The sequence below is a fragment of the Salmo trutta genome, chromosome 32 (genome assembly GCF_901001165.1).
Source record: "Salmo trutta chromosome 32, fSalTru1.1, whole genome shotgun sequence".
NCBI classification, from domain to species: Eukaryota; Metazoa; Chordata; class Actinopteri; order Salmoniformes; family Salmonidae; genus Salmo; species Salmo trutta.
Window position 1 is genome coordinate 5621582 of NC_042988.1, and position 20430 is coordinate 5642011.

The 20430-nt window shown below is 42.5% G+C and overlaps 2 protein-coding genes and 1 pseudogene across 2 annotated transcripts; 2 read left to right on the top strand and 1 right to left on the bottom strand.

The window, feature by feature from the left end:
* Positions 1-1755: 1755 nt before the first annotated feature.
* xab2 (XPA binding protein 2) lies at positions 1756-16505 on the bottom strand. Its single transcript, XM_029727227.1, has 19 exons — positions 16360-16505; positions 15269-15417; positions 13991-14114; positions 13569-13766; positions 11720-11854; positions 11233-11397; positions 10537-10681; positions 9907-10058; positions 9245-9364; positions 8864-8995; positions 8306-8437; positions 7693-7806; positions 7245-7407; positions 6614-6804; positions 4783-4905; positions 4113-4284; positions 3712-3838; positions 3311-3420; positions 1756-2033 (listed from the first exon to the last, which is right to left on the bottom strand). Exons 1-19 carry the CDS (start codon positions 16393-16395, stop codon positions 1966-1968), a joined length of 2556 nt encoding a protein of 851 aa, XP_029583087.1. The 5' UTR covers positions 16396-16505; the 3' UTR covers positions 1756-1965.
* LOC115170884 (cerebellin-1-like) lies at positions 12329-13391 on the top strand (annotated as a pseudogene).
* A 93-nt stretch (positions 16506-16598) lies between the features above and the next one.
* On the top strand, positions 16599-18745 carry LOC115170885 (zinc finger and SCAN domain-containing protein 31). The gene is made up of 2 exons (XM_029727228.1): positions 16599-16922; positions 17112-18745. Exons 1-2 carry the CDS (start codon positions 16727-16729, stop codon positions 18299-18301), a joined length of 1386 nt encoding a protein of 461 aa, XP_029583088.1. The 5' UTR covers positions 16599-16726; the 3' UTR covers positions 18302-18745.
* The last annotated feature ends 1685 nt before the right edge of the window (positions 18746-20430 follow it).

Below are 20430 nucleotides of genomic sequence, written 5' to 3' on the forward strand. Positions count from 1 at the left end.
GTAGGGAAAAGGGTGTCATTTGGGACGCAGCCTGTGAGAGGATTACCTCTCAACTATTTTCATCTAATTATGGAAGAGAAGAACGTTAAGGCCTATTTCTTTTCCGTTCCAAGGTGATTCCTTTCTCTGAATAACTAACCGATCACTTAAAACAAGAGATGGAAGCAGTGGTGAAAAAAGTACCCAATTTTCATACTTGAGTAAAAGTAAAGATACATTAAAAGAAAAATAACTAAAGTAAAAGTAAAAGTCACCCAGTAAAATACTAATTGAGTAAGTCTAAAAGTAGTTTGTTTTAAATGTACTTAAGGATCAAAGGTAAAAGTATAAATAATTTAAAATGCCTTATATTAAGAAAACCAGACGACACAATTTTCTTTTTTGTATTTGTTATTGACGGATAGCCAGGGTCACAATTCAACACTCAGACATAATTTACAAAGGAAGCATTTGTGTTTAGTGAGTCTGCCAGATCAGAGGCAGTAGATGACCAGGGATGTTCTTTTGATAAGTGTGTGAATTAGACAATTTTCCTGTCCTGCTAAGCATTAAAAATGTAACGAGTACTTTTGGGTGTCAGGGCAAATGTAAGGAGTAAAAAGTACATTATTTTCTTTAGGAATGTAGTGGAGTAAAAGTAGTCAAAAATATAAATAGTAAAGTACAGATACCCCCAAAAACTACTTAAGTAGTACTTTAAAGTATTTTATATATATGGAACACATGTAAGCCCTTTACTATTGCCCTAGAAGAGAATGCAAGGCCTATTTATTTTCCTGTTCTAGGGTTATTAATTTCCCTTCATAACAATACAAACAAATCAGTAAAAAAATGGTTTAAGGATTAGTTTACGTGGAAGTGAATTATATAGTTTAGGTGGAAGTAAATGATATAACTTTAGGCTACAATACACAACATACTGCTCAGATCCAGTACAGGATGCCACGTTCCTAATTCCTAAGAATTGTTGAATTCCAGCTAGTGTGAGTGCTAGAGTTTTTAAAATCGAAAACAATAAGCCTGGGAGCATGACAAGGCTGTAAAATGTGTCTCTTGTTGCTTACAACACCCAGCTCCAGTATCAATGAAATATTCCCTATTCACCCAGCATAACTACTCCCTCTGTTTTTCTAGGGCAGGAAACTCCCCTTTGTCTTTCTGCAGCAAAGCAATGCTGCACAGACCCGGTCAGTCACGGTGTTGGACTTACAGTAAGAGTTATGTCAGCAGTTTACACATCAAATTCATAGAACCATTGTGAACAGGCTCAATGTCATGCAGGTTGAAATAATTGCAATGCCAAGACATACAATACAGTAGCAAACAGTGATTTCAACTGTAGAAAAAGTGCCACAGTGTTACCAATGCTAGTTCTGCTTTAATGCATCACTACATCAAGGAGCATTTGTAGAAAGAATGATAAACAGTGCTGCTAGGATAGACTACTGGTAGATCTTTGTAGGTTGAAGGCGCTCTTTGGTTAAAGGGTTAATTTGACATAAATAACAAGGAGGACCAAGGCACTCTTTATTATGATACTGTAGCATGTTCAATAGAACAAAATCGTAAAAACTACCTGACAAAAGTCATGCCAAAACATGTTTTTACAATTTTGTTCTATTGACCATGGCACCGTAATTTAAAAATGTTAACTTTGAAGTGTGCCTTGGTCCTCATGTTTGTAAGGAAAATTAGCATTTATATTGTTTTTAGAAAGGAGCATTTCAATTGTTTTTAGAATAAGGAACATTTACATTTTATTCATAAATCTCATTTTTATTCACAGATCTGGTGCAGACTTGACAATCTATGAATGTAGAGCAAGAACCCTTACAGTCAACAACAAAGAAAAGATCAATGACAAAGTTCACATTCCATACAATCTATTTTCATCATACATTTTACAGGGGTTGAAAAGGCTCCATTCGTGGACCAGGGAGCTCGTCAGTGATGTCATATCTGTATTCAATCTTCTTCTTCTTTCAGCCCTCCAAAGACAGCGGTGGGGACGCTCTTCTGTTCCAGCTGCACCTCTGGAGGGAGAGACAAACATAATGAAAACATACATTTACATAAACACCATGCAGTGTCACCAGCAAAGCCCCATGACACCAACTCCTCCATGCTTCACTGTGGGAACCACACATGCAGAGATAATCCGTTCACCTACTCTTTGACTCACAAAGACACGGAGGTTGGAACCAAAAATCTCAAATTTGGACTCATCAGACCAAAGGACAGATTTCCACTGGTCTAATGTCCATTGCTCGTGTTTCTTGGCCCAAACAAGTCTCTTCTTATTATTGGTGTCCTTTAGTAATGGTTTCATCGCAACAATTCAACCATGAAGGCCTGATTCACACAGTCTCCGCTAACAGTTGATGTTGAGATGTGTCTGTTACTTGAACTCTGTGAAGCATTTATTTGTGCTGCAATTTCTGAGGCTGGTAACGCTAATTAACTTATCCTCTGCAGCAAAGGTCATTCTAGGTATTCCTTTCCTGTGGCGGTCTTCATGAGAGCCAGTTTCATCATAACGCTTGATGGTTTTTACAACTGCACTTGAAGAAAATGTCAAAGTTCTTGAACTTTTCCGGATTGACGGACCTTCATGTCTTAAAGTAATGATGGACTGTCGTTTCTCTTTGCTTATTTTAGCTGTTCTTGCGATAATATGGACTTGGTCTTTTACCAAATAGGGCAATCTTCTGTATACCATCCCTACCTTGTCACAACACAACTGATTGGCTTAAATGCATTAAGGAAAGAAATTCCACAAAATAACTTTTAACAAGGCACACCTGTTAATTGAAATGCATTCCAGGTGACTACCTCATGAAGCTGGTTGAGAGAATGCGAAGAGTGTGCAAAGCTGTCATCAAGGAAAAGCATGGCTACTTTGAAGAATCTCAAATATAAATTCACTTTTTGGCTTACTACATGATTCCATGTGTTATTTCATAGTTTGATGTCTTCACTATTATTCTACAATGTAGAAAATAGTACAACTAAAGAAAAACCCTTGAATGAGTAGGTGTGTCCAAACTTTTGACTGGTACTGTGTATGTATGTATGTTATTTATATATATTTTATTATTATTATTATTATTTTCAAGAAAACAGCTGAAACATTCAATCATGTGAAACATTCAAAACATTGCTGATAGAAATGTAAAGTATGAGGTTGGCATGGTTCTATATTCTATGACAGAATCATTTTCTGTATCTACACAGTCCATTTCTATGTGAATGTTCTGTAGCATTGCTCCCTGCTCAACAGCCGCCCCCCCCCGGTGGTGTTGTAACTCACCTTCTGGGCCCTGGTCTTCATCAACATCCTCATCCTCATCATCAATATCAATCTCATCAGGGTTGGCTTGTTTGGCCAGTTCAGCCAGCTCGCTGCGTGACGTGTCACTCCTAAACAAACAGATTCATAATGACACACAGTGGTTAAGACCAGTATTGAACCACTTCTGCATTGTTGTATTTATATTAAATGACTGGCCAGTTCCTGGGCCCGTATCCACAAAGCGTCTCAAAGTAGGATTTCTGATCTAGGATCTGTCCATATTATCTTATTCATTATGATTTTACATTTTAGATCAGCACTCCTATTCTGAGACGCTTTGGGGATACGGGCCCTGGTCTGCAGTTGGGGGTTTCAGAGGTCAAAGGAAAGGATGCTAAATGGGTGGGGGGGTGACAGACCTGACGAAGAGGATCTTCTCTTTGAGTTTGGGTTTGTCCTGTTCAGCCTCGGCGGCCAGCAGTTGGGCCTGCTGCTCCAACAGCTTCATATCATCCAGCCCCATCTGGCCCGGGGCAAGATCTGAGACTGCACACACATAGAATAACAGAGTTAGATACAAAGGTACACCCTAACCTAGCCCTAACTCTAACATAGCCCCATCTGGCCTGTTTTATTCATGAAAAACATCTACAGACGTGAGAATGACACTTCAAAATCAACATGAGATGAATCGATCTCTTATAGGACAAACATCTAATGCTTGATAAGGTTGTGCCATCATTTGAGACCAAAGATGTGTGTGTGTGCGTATATGGTTGTATGCATGCATGCATGCGCGTGTGTGTGTGTGCGTTCTTACTGGTGCCGGTGGCATTGGTGGTGGCCTTCATCATCTGTGAGGACATGAAGTTGACCTGTGTGTTGTACGTGGCCTGGACGCTACGCTTGATCCTCAGCATCTCCCGAATAGTGTCTTCGTTCCCGTGGCGGATCTCAAACTCCTTCCACGTCTGCCAGAACGTGGCCGTCATCTGAAACAAACACACACAGGTAGTGAAACATTTTATCGCTACTGAACACGAACCTGTGTTTCCACCAAAATGAGGAAAAGACAAACAGAGAAGGACTACGTGGATTGTCCAATAAGAACAGCTTGTTTTCCGTCCAACAACGTTTTCCTACGGGGTGCGTTACAGCTGGGACGATAAACCAAAAATCATCGACACCGAGCATACTGATAACTTACCGCAGGCATTTTGCTTATATCATTAATTACAATAAGTAGCCTACACTAGAGGAATGTGAAGTTTGAAATTAAATAAGTTTGCTGAGTGATTGTTAATGGCACAATTGGTGGCTACAACTATCAAACTAGTAGTAGTGGTAGCACATTAATGTTATAAGCGTATCGCAAAATGTATTGTTATCGCATCAATTCAGGCAATTTATCGTGATACGGATTTTTGTCCATATTGCCCAGCTCTAGTGTGCACTAATGAACAGGACCCTGGGTCAGTGTGAGAGCTCACCCTTGGGTCACAGATCTGAGAGCAGTAGGAGTATATGGCTCGTCCCCGGTCGATCTCGCCCAGTTTGCTCTCCATGTCAGCGAAGCGCAGACACATGTCCCTGGAGTGTTCGTCTGGAAGCACCTGGAAGAAAAACAACATATGATATTATATATTGGAATATATCAGCTGCATAACCATATATAGCATAACAATGAATAAAAATCACGTGATTCCTTTAGGGGTGTCTAACTCATTTTGCCATGGGGGCTGCATTCGTTCTTCAACGAGGTCCGGAGGGCCGCACTGAAAATGTGTTATCTTTTTCGCCGTCAGAATTAGCTAAACATTTTCCAATATCCATCTTTTGGAAAATGTTTAATGCTCACTGACTGTCTAGCTTTCATTTCAGTGATTATTAGCGTGCTGGAGACAGTCAAGAAACGGTATGAATGTCCCTTATCATTTTTACAACATTTCTATTTGATTTTAGTCATTTAAAAGTATATTGAGTTTGTTTCCCGCCCCCCAAAAAATGTAATATATATAAGTTTGGACACACCTACTCATTCAAGGGTTTTTCTTTATTTTTACTATTTTCTACATTGTAGAATAACAGTCAAGACATCAAAACTATGAAATAACGCATATGGAATCATGTAGTAACCAAAAAAGTTTTAAACAAATCAAAATATTTTATATTTGAGATTGTTCAAAGTAGCCACCCTTTGCCTTGACAGCTTTGCACACTCTTGACATTCTCTCAACCAGCTTCATGAGGAATGCTTTTGCAACACTTAAAGGAGTTCCCACATTTGCTGAGCACTTGTTGGCTGCTTTTCCTTCACTCTGCAGTCCTACTCATCCCAAACCATCTCAATTGGGTGGCCATGCTGGTTAAGTGCTGGTTAAGTGTGCCTTGAATTCTAACTAAATCACTGACAGTGTCACCGGCAAAGCATCCCCACACCATCACACCTCCTTCTCCATGCGTCACGGTGGGAACCACACATGCAGAGATCATCCGTTCACCTACTATACGTCTCACAAAGACACGGTGGTTGGAACCAAAAATCTCAAATTTGGACTCATCAGACCAAAGGACAGATTTCCATTGGTCTAATGTCCATTGCTCGTGTTTCTTGGCCCAAGCAATTCTCTTCTTCATATTGGCGTCCTTTAGTAGTGGTTTCTTTGCAGAAATTTGACCATGAAGGCCTGATTCACGCAGTCTCCTCTGAACATTTGTTGAGATGTGTCTGTTACTTGAACTCTGTGAAGCATTTATATGGGCTGCAATCTGAGGTGCAGTTAACTTTCATTCACTTATCCTCTGCAGCAGAGGTAACTCTGGGTCTTCCTTTCCTGTGGCGGTCCTCATGAGAGCCAGTTTCATCATAGTGCTTGATGGTTTTTGCAACTGAACTTGAAGAAAATGTCAAAGTTCTTGACATTTTCTGAATTGATTTACCTTCATGTCTTCATGTAATGATGGATGGTTGTTCCTCTTTGCTTATTTGAGCTGTGCTTGCCATAATATGGACTTGGTCTTTACCAAATAGGGCTATCTTCTGTATACCACCCCTACCATGTCACAACACAACAGGTTAGCTTAAACGCATTAAGGAGGAAAGAAATTCCACAAATTAACTTTTAACAAGGCACACCTGTTAATTGAAATACATTCCAGGTGACTACCTCATGAAGCTGCTTGAGAGAATGCCAGAAGTGTGCAAAACTGTCAAGGCAAAGGGAGGCTACTTTGAATAATCTATTTTTTTCACTCAAACCACCCGCAGGCCCTGATTTAGACTATTGAGATGCACCCGTGTGTGCGCCACTACACTCTTACCTCGATGGCTTTCTGGTAGATAGCTCTGGTGTAGGTGACGCCGTAGATCTCTGCAGCCCTCTTGATGTAGATGTTGAACATGTGATGCCTCTCCGTGTTGTCCACCGCCTGCGTGGCTCTTTCGTACACCGCCATGGCATGACGCGCCAACCCAAACTCCTCCTCCAGTTTGGCGTACAGCAGGTAGATGGCTGTCAATCACAACAGAAAATAGTTCACTCGTCATTCCTGTAGCTGGGGGGGGATAGTACCACATAAATAAGAAGCCATTATTACAAATAGATACCAGCAGCAAACAAAGATACATGAACACCCTTTTCCTACTATCGTGCCAACCTGAACCGTACGGAGCTGGCTCAGTCATGGTCTTTTAACATCGGTGATTCCCAGCATGGTTCCTGCAAATGTGGTGGATGTGTAACCAGGCCAGCACAGTACAGCTCGTCTTGGTAGTGTGAAAAGGACAGTATTTTCCTTGGTGCTTCTCAGTAGCTAAAAAGCAACTGTGGTGACGACTTTGCTTTATCAGTCAGGAAATTATTTTTGCATCACACTTAGACGTGCAACGCGTCATAAACATGCATTAGACATAAAAACGTACGGAAGTCACGAAGACAACAAAGTCCCTTACTCTTGGCGAACTTGGCTGGACAGCCATCCAGCGCTTGCTCAAACAGGTCCCGGGCCCTCTCCAGCTTCTTGCCCCCGTAGCGGTCGATGAACTTGGTGAGGTAGGTGTTCCAGATGTCATAGACGTTGGGCCACCTGAAGAGGGCGATGCCGCGCTCGTACGCCTGTAGAGAGCGCATGGAGACCATCAGCAACGGGGATTTAACAACTGATCGAAATGATGTAGTTTTAAGGGTGGAGGCACGGTCAGGGTCTTGTTCAGTAGGGTACTCAGCCCTGAACACGACCCAGTTTGAATGCAGTATGAGTTAGTGTTGATATGCTGTGAAACGTTAGACTGGTCCCAGTTCAGGCATTGTGATAATGACCATAAGAGTTGTCAAGACAGCACAACTGAACTGGGACCAGGCTAGTGAGATGTGTGCAGCAGGGCAGGTGGACGGTGTCACCTTGAAGCTCTCCTCAAAGTAGTTGTGCTCCTCCAGGAACATGGCGTAGTTGATGATTATCTGGGGCGTGGCTATGCGCAGGTCAATGATGCGGTCGTACACCGCCTTGGTGGACTGACGGGGAGAAACGACCAAGACAAAAGGCAGGGTTGTTAGTTATATCGTATGGTCATTACATGCGTTGCTGTTACACGTTTTGGTTGTTTCATTGTTTGGTCCCTAAAACTGGGTCATCACTATGCACAAGATGCATTTTCAGTTTATCCTATTCTAACACGATTTCATCTGAAAGAAGAGCTCATGGAATACGCCAACCGTATAAACCTACACAATGTTAATCAATACAATCCAGAAACCATGATGAAGGCTACTTGCTGCCGAAATGTTGGTTGACTATTGTTAGGCTGTGTATACACAGGTAGCTGCATTTTGATCTTTTGACCAATAAGATCAGATCTTTTGCCAATAATGGGGCAAAAGATCCGATTTGGGCTGGTTGTGTAAACGCAGTCTTAGATGTGTTGCATCAAAGCTACCTTCTTTTCCTTTCTAAAGCAGTGCAATTGAAACACAACGAAGACAGATACCTTAGAGGGAAATATGAAGAAAGTACCTGGAAGGTTCCCATACTCTCCTCCAGGTCAGCCAGCATGGACCAGACCTTCAGAGACTTGTACACTCTGTTCTGCACCGGCTCTGACACGTCAAAGTACTCCGCCTTCTTGGACGGGATAGCAGTTGCTTTCTACACAATTGGAAAGAGAGAAAGTCAAGGGATATTTACACAGAGACATGCATCCAGTACTCATTCATCGCTATTCCCCAGATCGTTGCTATAAATGAGAATGTGTTCTCAGTCAACTTACCTTGTAAAATAAGGGTTAAATAAAAATAAATAAAAATCTGCATCTATAGACAGAATATTTTGAAACTCTGAGAAAAGCAGTCTGCATCATAGAATTTGAGATTAGATGAGGGTATTCATTGATTGAAGTTATTAAATAAATAGATTAAAAACGCAAGTACATATCAGCTGCCCACACAGCAATGTTAAGCAGTTTAAAACGCATAAAAAATAATTCTGGATGACAGAAAAGTACAAATGCAAGTGTCTTTGGAGTGTGTGACAGATAGTGAGTCAGTATTTGTTGTGCCTGTGTTGCCGTCTCACCCTCAATATACGTAGCGCCTGTTCGTAGTTCTCATGTCGTAGCTCCATCTCTCCGTATTCACACCACACGCCAGCCAGGTCGTCGACCTGCTTGTAGTTCACCTTGGTGGCTTTCTCAAAGATGGTCCGCGCCTGATGGTTGGGAAAGTGGAAAAAAGAGAAAGAACATTTAAAAAATAAACTTAACTTCCTCTTGGGTTGAAGGGGAGAAGACCTGGGTAAATACTTTAATGCGCTTGCTTGGCGAGCTTGAAATGAAACCAATGGAATAGTCCCAAAAGTGACAATCCTACCCATTTGGCACTCCGGGCAGGCTCAAACGAACACTTGAAGTACGATTTCAACCTACGTGGGATGGGGAAACCTTAGTTTGAGACTCACGTCGTCTAGCTGCTCGTTCTCCTCGTAGAACTTGGCGAAGGAGACCCAGAGAGAGCTGGGTTTCCCTGTAGCCTTCATAGGGTCCACAGTCTGAACTGCCTCTGTGTAGGTGTTGATGATCTGAAAAAGAGGTTAACACACATTCTATACACTGTACATGTATGTGAGGAAGAGCATGCAAGGTACCTATTGCCAGCTAGAAAGACTAAGAAACAATTCTAAATGTGAAATCTGTAAACATGTATTAAATCGCTACTCTCTACCAATAACACAGATGTCAACTAGCTCAGTAAAGAACTGTTTTTCAGGATTTTCTCAAACCCTTTTCACATTATAATGCCGACCTGAACTGTACTGCGCTGGCTCGGATATTTTCATTTCACATCACGGTTCCAGCTAGAACAGTGGATGCGGAACCAGGCCAGCGCAGTACACCTTCGGTTCAGTAGTATAAAATGGGTATTAGAGACAGAGCCAAGGAGATGACACCGAGTCAGACTAGGGCTAAGAGCTCAGGGCCTGTATCCACAAAGAGTCTCAGAGTAGGAGTGTTGATCTAGGATCTGGTCCCGTCTGTTCATATAATCATATTCAGTATGATCTTAAAAAGGCCGATCCTGGATCAGCGCTCCGACTACGTGCCCACTTCTGGTTTCCGCTACCTGTCGTGGTTTCCCCTCGTACAGTTTGACCCTCTTATGCCATTCGTGGACGTTGTGGGGGTTCTGTCTCAGCAGCACACTGTTCAGCAGGAGGGGCCTGCGGGCGATCAGCTGCTCAAAGCGGGCCAGACGCAGCTCCAGGTCTATGTCCTCTGAGAGGGAAAGGGAACACGAGTTGAGCACGACGACAAAGGCAAAGCATTCACTTGCGGCTGTGATTCTCTCCCCCCCCCCCCCGTAATCTTTATTTACACAGGTTATTCTCATTGAGATCAAATCTATTTTTGCGAGAGATGGTGATACTCCACAATCCAGACACGCTGGGTGCATCTCAATACTCTAAAATGGCTGGCTTCCCAAGACTACTCTCCTTCGGTTACATTTACGTGTTATGTTGAAGAAACTAGCGCACCGGCATTTCCCTGCACCTTTTATACCGGCTGTAAACTGTGTACGTGACAAATAACACTTGATTTAATTCAATTTTTTACTCAAAGTACCAGCCAATATTGGAAAAACCAGTAACATGGATAACTAGGTCAGGAATCGATCTCTCTTTATACAGTTACTTGAGATCCGAGCAGGAGACGAGGAGAGTGACATTACTTTAGACTATTGAGATGCGCCCACCTTCTTCATCTTTCCCCATCTCGGAGGTAGTCTCCATCTTGGCAGCGATCATGCTCTCCTCAAACTGGGCGTAGCTGTCGTACACCTGGGTGAAATCTCTCACCGTCACCACCGTCAAGATGGCCTCCTCATACACATCACGAGCCTGGTGGGCCACAACACACAAGCATTCAAATTAGTCTGTGTGAGTGTGTGTGTGCATCCCAAAAACAGTGAATATATTTGGTAACACTTTACTTGAACTACATAACAACGTCGTAAAGCTTCATAACATGCATGATAGCTAGTCAAAACATGTCAAATATATATTATGACAAGGTTATGGTGGTGAGTTACCCTACAATCCTACATAATTTCTGGGGCGGCAGGTAACCTAGTGGTTAGAGTGTTGGACTAGTAACCGAAAGGTTGCAAGATTGAATCCCCGAGCTGACAAGGTAAAAATCTGTGGTTCTGCCCCTGAACAAGGCAGGTAACCCACTGTTCCTAGGCCATCATTGATAATAAGAATTTGTTCTTAACTGACTTGCCTAGTTAAATAAAGGTAAAATAAAAAGATAAAAAAATCTTACATCATTTCGAATGACCCTGATGCATGACGACAAAGTCAAAAGTGGACTATAAAGATGACATTGTCTATAGGACTCTGGTCAAAAGTAGTGCACTACAAAGGGATGCAACAATCCAGACCAGTACCTTTTCAAAATGTCCACTGCGGATGTAGTAGTCAGACAGGGAGCACCAGAGTTTGCCCAGCTGGTCTGTGAAACGAGTGAGGCCTCCACGGATGATGGCCCCAACATTCAGAGAGTTCACCTTGTCTGGGTTCTGAGAGATCAGGTCACACAGCTCGTGCCATAGCTGTTAGATATCAACCACACAACAACATGGGGATAACGTTAGATATCAACCACGCAACATGGGGATAACGTTAGGTATCAACCACACAACAACATGGGGATAACGTTAGATATCAACCACGCAACATGGGGATAACGTTAGGTATCAACCACACAACAACATGGGGATAACGTTAGATATCAACCACGCAACATGGGGATAACGTTAGGTATCAACCACACAACAACATTAGATATCAACCACACAACAACATGGGGATAACGTTAGGTATCAACCACACAACAACATGGGGATAAGGAGGATGAGCCAGACGTGGTCTTACCTGGTAGTTAGACTTGCCCTCTTTGGATACAAAGCTCTCATCGTTGACAACGGCTGCCAGACGCACTGCTGCTTCATCCAGCTTGCTGCAGGAACGCAGGTAATCTATGTACTCCTCTGCATTCTCTGGGGACAGCTGCAGAGAAAGAGGGGGAGAGAGGGGCTGTTGCAGAAATAACTTTGTCATTTTGAGAAATATAGACTTTTGACGCGGTAGAACTTACTTGACAACCAATATATAAATGTAGCTTTCTTAATCAACTATATATCTAATAACTCTGGAATACCTCACTGCTGCTTGTGGGGAAGACTAGAAAATGCATTTAGCCAAGAGAAAATCTTTTGAACGCATGTATATTGTCCTGTTCATTCCTTCAAATAATTAATTAATAAATAAATAATTAAGAAATCTCTAGGGTTATCAGGGTAATGTATAGAGTTCATTCCAATATGAACCCTAGAAGTCAGAGGTCTCCTGACCCAAATATTCTGAAAATCTTTCAGATTTCTAATTATATATGATTTGGAGATAACACACACAAAGCTACCATCGCTGCAATGTTATCACACGTTCGGCAACTCTAGGGACAGGGCCAGTAAGTAAGCTTTGTCCAAGCCAGAACAGCACAATCTAGGTACAAAAATCACAGACAGTCTGATTTACGGACTAATAAGGTTGAATAAAGAACGATAAAACCAACATTACAAGGACTAACTTCCAGTGGACTGGATCGCGTCAAACCTTGCTGTAAAATAAGAAGCTGAGAAAACTCTGGAATCAAAACAGGTTAGGCCGACCAATACAGGTTACTCAGAGAGGTTTCAGAACCCAGGTGAAGGATGAAGGCTACTGCATTTCTGATGGCGTCTCTGAGCAGCTGTCTGTCAATGGCACAGGAGGACACCCCAATGACTGAACATGAGGTGGAATGCACTACAGAACTACAGAACTCATGCTACATGTTGACTCTAATTACAGAATTCAGAGTCATGGAGGAGAAACTGCAAACCACAGTGGAAAAAACGGCAAACAACAGTGGAAAAAACGGCAAACCACCGTGGAAAAACTGCAAACCACGATGGAAAAACTAGGAGCCATGGAAACCAAGCTAAAAGTAATCGAGAGCCAGCTTGAGGAGCTGAGAAATAAAGAGAAGACAAAGGTGCTCTTCTCCGCTGTCCTGAGAGAGACTGGAAAAATAGGGCCCTTCAGCCAAGACTAACCTGACCTACAGCAAGGTCGTCACTAACATCGGCAACGCCTAAAGCCCCCGGCACAGGAGTGTTTGCAGCCCTGTAAGAGGGGTCTACTACTTCAGCTTCTTCTTTCATGCTGGAGGATCTGAAGACTCCCACACAACCCTGTTCAAGAATGGAGAGTGTATGCCTATTACATCTGACCCCAAGTCTAGTACTGATACAGCAGATAACGGGGGGTAACGCAGTCACGCTACAGCTTGGGGTGGGAGATCAGGTCTACATACGCCTAAGGGCCAATGCACATGTGTGGCCTTCTCACACTTCCTTTAATGGTTTTCTGCTCAGCCAAGTGTGAGCGGCACATAGCCTGCTTTCACACATTTATTGTTAACACTGTCATCTATTCCAGGCCTACCTTCTATGTTGCGTGATATCTTGTCGGTTTCCGATGTGATGTGTGGTTGGTGTTGTTATAATCTCATAACCAGGACACATTGTTATCACCATGGTTGAAATGAAATAAAAAGTGTTTATTAATGCGAATTCTGATTTATCCTGTGACTATCTTCCATAAAGAGAGGCTTCAGTTGCTTCAGCTTTGGGAGTAGTTCAATCACAGAGGAGCAAATCTTCTAGAAATGTCCTCTTACCTTGAGGTACCTGCGATAGACACGGATGGCGGTCTCAGGCAGGGGCAGGTTCCGGGCAAAGCGGAGGTACAGGGGCCAGATGCGAGGGTGCTGAGTGACGGGCAGGGCTCGGAGTGCTCGGTCAAACGTGCGTCTGCTCCTGGTGATCTTACACTGAGCCACCAGGAACTGGCAGTAGTCCAGCCAGATCCTCGGCATCTAGGACAGTCACGGGAAGAACAAGTTATGTGGGATGCTATTCCTACAATCTCAGACGACAAAATTTACTTCCAAGTTAAAAAAAATTAAAATACTCTCACACACATAAATGTACTCTGTGATAGTCTGTGCCAATGAATGGAGAATGATATTCCTCAGAGCTTGTGTGAGTATTTTCTCTTCACAATGGATGGACGGACAACAGGACATAAGCATTAGCCTACCTTGTGCATGAAAACCAGTGCTCTTTCATGGCAGTTGTTGATCTCCTCGTAGGCTGGCTCCGTGATACACTTCCCTTTGACCTGTTTCCGTCTCTCTCTCAGGTAGTTGTACCATAACTTGTAACTGCAAGGTCACGTATGAACAATCCGTGAACACACAGTCATGACATTTAGCAATGGCTAAAACCCTAGCCAAGACACTGGTATGGTATTCAATAACAACCATTCTACGGTTTCAAATAAACCTAGATTATGGGATGATTTCCCAGAGACTGATTGACAAATGTTTTTAGTCCAGGACTAGGTTTAAGATTTGTCTAAACATCAGACTGTTACCATGGTTACTCCATGGATATCAGTCTGAAAGAAGTCGCTGTAAAAAAAAAGTAATATTCTCTGTAAGCCAGAATGTTGAATACAATGATATTTAAACATACGGTTGTCCATGCTGTTGGTTCTTTTGGAGGTAGGAAGTGGAGATAAGGTAACCACATGAAAGTGTTGTTTACCTCACTTTTTGCGGCGCCGGAAGGTTCCGTTGCTTGTATTTTACATCTACTGACTCATTTCACGTTATTCACAATATGTAAACAATAGCCAAATGTAACCGAATGTTGTTGACCAAAGCCCGTTCCCTCGCAATCAGCTGGAAGTTTGCCAGCTGTTTGCGTGGGACAACGTCTGGTCTGTGCTTTGTTTAATCTCGACCATTGTCGATATATTGCGGAAGTTGCGTGCAAGTTGTGTCAGCATTGAAAATACAAACCAGAAATACAAACTGACATACAGACCAGCGTACTGAAAGTCAGGTTAATAACACTACTCTGTGGATATTTTGTCTCAGATTACATCCTACATTAGGACAAAATCAGCAGACAACTGGTCAAGTACGTTTAAATAAAGTTTATTCAACAATCTGATTTGTGATGGAACTGTTCACAAAAAGTGAGTCTACATGTTAGAGACGAGAGAGGAGTGTTCCATTCTCGGATTCGTTGAAAAGCTAGTTCAAGTTGTGTCCTGGAAACCGTCCTTACATGTGCAACAGTAACTGTCTGTGAAAATGTTCCTGTCTCTAGTTACAGACAGACTACAAACAGTCTGCGACATGACAGTATTATCCATAAACCTTTAGCAGTGTTTTCCTATTCTGGCCCTGGGCACCCAGGGGGGTGTATTTTGGGGCAAAAACAAAACGATACACGGCACCATTTTGGGTCCACAGGGCCAGGATTGGAAAACACTGCATCTTGCTAGATGTAGAAACTTTGCCTCTACCTGCCAGGTAGCTCTTTCAGAGCTCGTTCATAGATCATGTTGAGGATGGACTTGATTCCATTCTGTTTGAACTCGATGTAGCGCATCCAGCACTTGACCGAGTACGGATTCCTAATGATCTCCTCCTCATAAGGCAGGTCATCTTCCTCCTGAAAAAGCCCACCACCAACACAGCAAAACGGTCAACAGGAAGCCTTCTCTCCTTCGAACAACGTTGGACACCTTTCTCTCTTTCAAAAAATGCTGCACTATTCTCAGAACTAGTGCAACGTTGTTCGAAGGATAGAAAGGGCTACAAGATGGCCGGACAATAGAACGAGTAAAAATTTGCCCAAGGCTGAAAAATGGCAAAATAACGTTGACTAAGCTGGAACACTAGGTCGAGCCCATAGCAAATGAATGGAACGTTCGCAGAGCCTCTTCTGACTGGAGTGTCGCTTAGAATTCAATTTCGTGTAAATGGCACCAAAAATGTATCCCTTTTTATTTTACCACTACAATCTGCTGTTAGATAGTAATGTAGAAAGTAAACATCCGCATCGAGCTTATGTCTGCATAACGAGGAAATAGGGAAAACAATGGCAACTTTTGACTATTTCTGGTCTAGCGACCGATGACAGCAGAGTACGCTGCCCAACCTTAAGTAATTAGAAAGAGGAGATTATCCTGATTAAAATGGTGTCCGACTTGAAAAAAATCGAAATATACACATTGCGAGATATTTGGCAAAATAGACAGACATACCTATACTTCCCTATAGGAAACAATGGGACGACCTCAAGAGTTCCATGAGTACGTTTTTGTTGTTGTTTACATTTTAACTACCAGCAACGTGGGCAGTTCTCATTGCCAACAATAGCAAAGCATTTAATGTGTCCAGCCTACTACAATATGATGTAAAGTCACACACAGTAGCCTGTACAGTATCTCAAGGAACAATAATCTAGATACGTGTTATTGTCAGATAGATATAACGTTAGTTCGCCGGGGCATTCGAATCGACACATCCGAGGTCGAGGAGGCCGCAGACATATTATAGCATGCTAAGAACAATTCTACAACAAAATATCAATATTCATGAAATAACTTACAAACATGACGTCCGGTTTCCCATTTAGAGAGGGCATTTTTGTTTTTAAGATCAAAATTAACGCCCGTGGTGTCAAAAGTACCCCAAAATGTATGTATTGTTACTAAACTTCCTGACTCGTCCAACGTGTTCAGAACGTAGAACAAACCCCGCCCCCTTTTGGAAATATCATTGGGTAGTTCAACGGTCACTCAACAGACTATCCAATCATTAGCCACGAAGAAAACATCGTATGTCAGCACTCCAGCCCAGCAGGACGCGACACTGGAAAATATGATATGCTCGTGCATGGCCAAAACTAAAGGTGAAAGGTTACCAAAACGTCGACAAACACAAACGCGCTAGCTAGTCTGCTTGGATTATTTAAAATGGCTAAAATACAGTTGTTGAGAATGTTTCTCAACCAGCGTTTAACAGCAGCGGCTGAGGAGATATTTGGGGCTGTTGAGAAAACGATAGCAGAGTACCAGGAAGAAGTGTGTCGTTCAAAAGAGGAGAACGGCCGTTTACAGAGGCAGCTTGATATCGTTCTCAAACCACAAGATATACAATTACAAAGGACAGGTTTGTCACTAGCTATTATATTTTTCCTGTTGACATTAATATTATGCGACATTGGCAATCATTTTTTATTACATTTGAGCACGAAACACATGTCCTGCTGAAAGACACGTTTTGTATTATGTTGCATACATGTAAATGTAATTATGGTCTCATGTCAGCTTTTACTTTTTTGTTTATCCTTCTCTCCAGACCTCCAGCAGCTCTCTCTCACTGTCTTCGAAGAGGAGGTTCCCAATGAGCAGCAACACTGTGAGCAGGAATGGAGCCCCAGTCTGGGGCAAGAAGACCCAGAGCCCACTCAGATTAAGGAGGAACAACAGGAGCAACACAGGACCAGTCAGGAGGAAGAGTTTCATAATGACTTCTTCATAATTAGCTCTAATGACTGTGTGAAAAGTGACTATGATCAGGAAGAGGACTCATGTCAGCCCTCACATCTTTACCAAACCCAAAGTGTGGAATATGAACGGGGAGCCTCTCTAACAAGCACTTCAATGGAACCGATCAAAACAGAACCCGATGGAGAGGTCTACATGTCATTAGAACCAACCAGGGAACCTCAGCCCCTCTCTGCGGTAAATCCGGTCTGTTCTCCAACCCCAAGTAAATACAGGGAAGGTGTCATTGAAGAGGAAAAAGAACCTTGGATTAGGTTTAAGCCACTCAAATCGAAGAAAGCACAGAAAATAACAAGCCATAGCTCCAGTATGTGGAAAAAAGGAAGGAAATCCTCAGAGTCATCCCATATGAACCCACACAGTCAAAGCCTTACTACTCCCTGTTGGTGTGGTGTGTGTGGAAATAAATGTTACTCTGTGAGTATTTTAATAAAACATACGCGAGAACACACAGAGGATATAGGCCTAGATTGCCTTTGCGGTGTCTGTGGAAAACACTTTGAGTCCAAAGAAATTCTGATTGACCATCTCCAAACTCACATGAAAAATCTTTTTTGTCACTTATGTGGTCAATGTTTCAACTGGACTAGTAATCTGAAAAGACACATGATGATTCACACAGGGGAAAGACCCCATCGGTGCAGTGACTGTGGCAAAGGCTTCAGGTCGAGTGATTGTCTGACAAAGCATAGTAGGATTCACACAGGGGACAAACCGTTTCCTTGCCCGGTTTGCCACCGTGGTTTTAACAGACGAGATAACCTGAAAGTGCATATGAGAGTTCACACAGGGGAGAGACCGTATATGTGTTCTGAATGCTATAAATGTTTTGCCACGTTAACGTCACTGAATAAGCACCAGACAATGCACAATGAGGAACGACCGTATGCGTGCATCGATTGCGGTACGCGCTTCAAAGCGCTTGAATCCCAAAGAAGGCACATGAAGAGTGTTCACAACAAGAAGGAGAATACAACATGACAGTGCCTTGTATGGGTTATGGTATCAGAAGATTGAGGCGCATTCTAACCGCCATTGGACCGGAGAACAACCCTTTAGGACAGACGCATTGCATTATGGAATCTGTGCCGTAGTTAACATTACCTGTTACTTGTTAGTATCCATAACCCATTAGTTTACAAAAGGCAAATAGCAGACAGAGGTTATTTATGTGCCTGTGTTTCTATAAAGAGTTGCATTCTGTAACTTGTTGAAAGCCAAGCTCATTTTATTTTCATAAATCCACCGTGGGATGCATTTAATTGGCTGGCAGGATGGATCCGGCATAACCCAAATCCAGGCCTAGGCAAACCCAACCACCGAACTGGTCTGTATAGATTAGATCTGATGTTGACCTGTTATGATAGGAATGAAAATGATCTTCAACATTCTGAATAAAGTTTGCATTTTTGTTCTCAATCTAAACTAGTCATTCATTTGTGTGTTATTCTGCTTTTCTCCATTCCCATTGGTGATTTGAGAGACTTCCGTGGCACATTTGGCCTTTGACTGTGATGCTGCAGACTGAACCTACGCTATTATCTGTAAGTCTCTGAACACATGACTGAATTCACCCTAGGACATTCTTCAGAAAGGACTTGGCATGAATTCAAAATTCAATGAGAAGCAATAGAATTTAAACCAATCATGTATTTTTAATTGGATAGCTATTAACACTGACTGACAACTTGCTGTTCAAAACAAGAAGTTTCGCATAATGCTACATTCTTGCCTGCAGCTCATCATAAAATACATAGCATTGCTGAAAAATATGACGTGATATATATATATATATATATATATATAACATTTGCAAGACATTTGAGATTCTGATATGGTGGTGCTGTTCCAGACATTCCTTTTTATTTTTCTTCAATGGGGATGCACATCTTGGAAGATTAAAACACATAGGAACACTTCACCAGGCTTTGTGAGATCTGATCATCTGTGCAACACGATTGCAATAAACACGACCTGGAACAGACCCTGCAGGTCATCTATGAATGTTTGAATATCTTGGCCATGTACTGTTATAATCTCCACCCGGCACAGCCAGAAGAGGACTGGCCACCCCTCATAGCCTGGTTCCTCTCTAGGTTTCTTCCTAGGTTCCTGCCTTTCTAGGGAGTTTTTCCTAGCCACCGTGCTTCTACACCTGCATTGCTTGCTGTTTGGAGTTTTAGGTTGGGTTTCTGTACAGCACTTTGTGACATCGGCTGATGTAAAAAGAGCTTTATAAATACATTTGATTGATTGATTTCCACCCTAACTTCACTTCTCTGAGCATGACAAAGATGTCAGGAATTGCTTGGCTCATTTCACTTTCACGCAAAGACAAACAAACAACAATAACAGACAACGATAAATACAAAACAATGAACAAAAATTGTATTTACATCAACCCCTGCAAAAACAACTTGCAATTTGTCATCTCTGTACTGCAGCTCAACCTATCGCATCTCTTGATATTCTACATTCGATTGCCAACTATCTTTTCCTGCCTCCTTCCTGTCTTTCCTTCCATCCCCTTTCCTTCTCTAGATCTCCTCTCCCCTTCTCCCCCTCTAGTCCCAGACCCTTCTGGAGCTGTGCAGTGTCCACTTTCTGGATCAGGTAGAAGTAGTCTTTGTCTGGGATTATGAGGCTGGTCATGGGAGGCGTACGACTAGGGGACTGATGCCTCTGTGCTCCCCGATGAGGAGACACCGGTCTTGGTTGAGGATCTCTCTGCGCTCCTATTGTGAGGTGTGGCCGGTCTGGAGCGGGGCTGCCTAGGGGAATCTCAGTGAGGGGATGAGGGTCCGGAGATATAGTCCTCATTGGGGACCAGGTTGAGGGATAGGGTTCTTCCTGGGGTTAGGCTCAGAGTGAACCAGAGCCTCTCATGGGGTCCCAAATCGAGGTACATTTCTGGTAAGGAGCATGGCATTTGGTTGTCGGGCCTTGCGTCCCTGAGTGACAGAAACGGAAAACTAATTGTAATGTGTATTCTATTGCATTCTTAGTTCTATAATTGCATTCTGTAACTGCCTTTATGAGTTCCCAAATGAGTAATCAACAGTCTTGTTGGGTGACGTTTTACTTGTTGACCACAATACTGACATACGGTA

Coding starts and splice junctions, on each gene's coding strand:
- xab2 (XM_029727227.1), bottom strand. CDS start 16,395: ATGCCCTCTCTAAATGGGAAACCGGACGTCATGTTT. Junction 11,855..13,568: donor TCTATCGCAGGTACCTCAAG/GTAAGAGGACAT, acceptor CTTTCTCTGCAG/CTGTCCCCAGAGAATGCAGA. Junction 9,365..9,906: donor ACGAGGGGAAACCACGACAG/GTAGCGGAAACC, acceptor CCTCTTTTTCAG/ATCATCAACACCTACACAGA.
- LOC115170885 (XM_029727228.1), top strand. CDS start 16,727: ATGGCTAAAATACAGTTGTTGAGAATGTTTCTCAACCAGCGTTTAACA. Junction 16,923..17,111: donor TATACAATTACAAAGGACAG/GTTTGTCACTAG, acceptor CCTTCTCTCCAG/ACCTCCAGCAGCTCTCTCTC.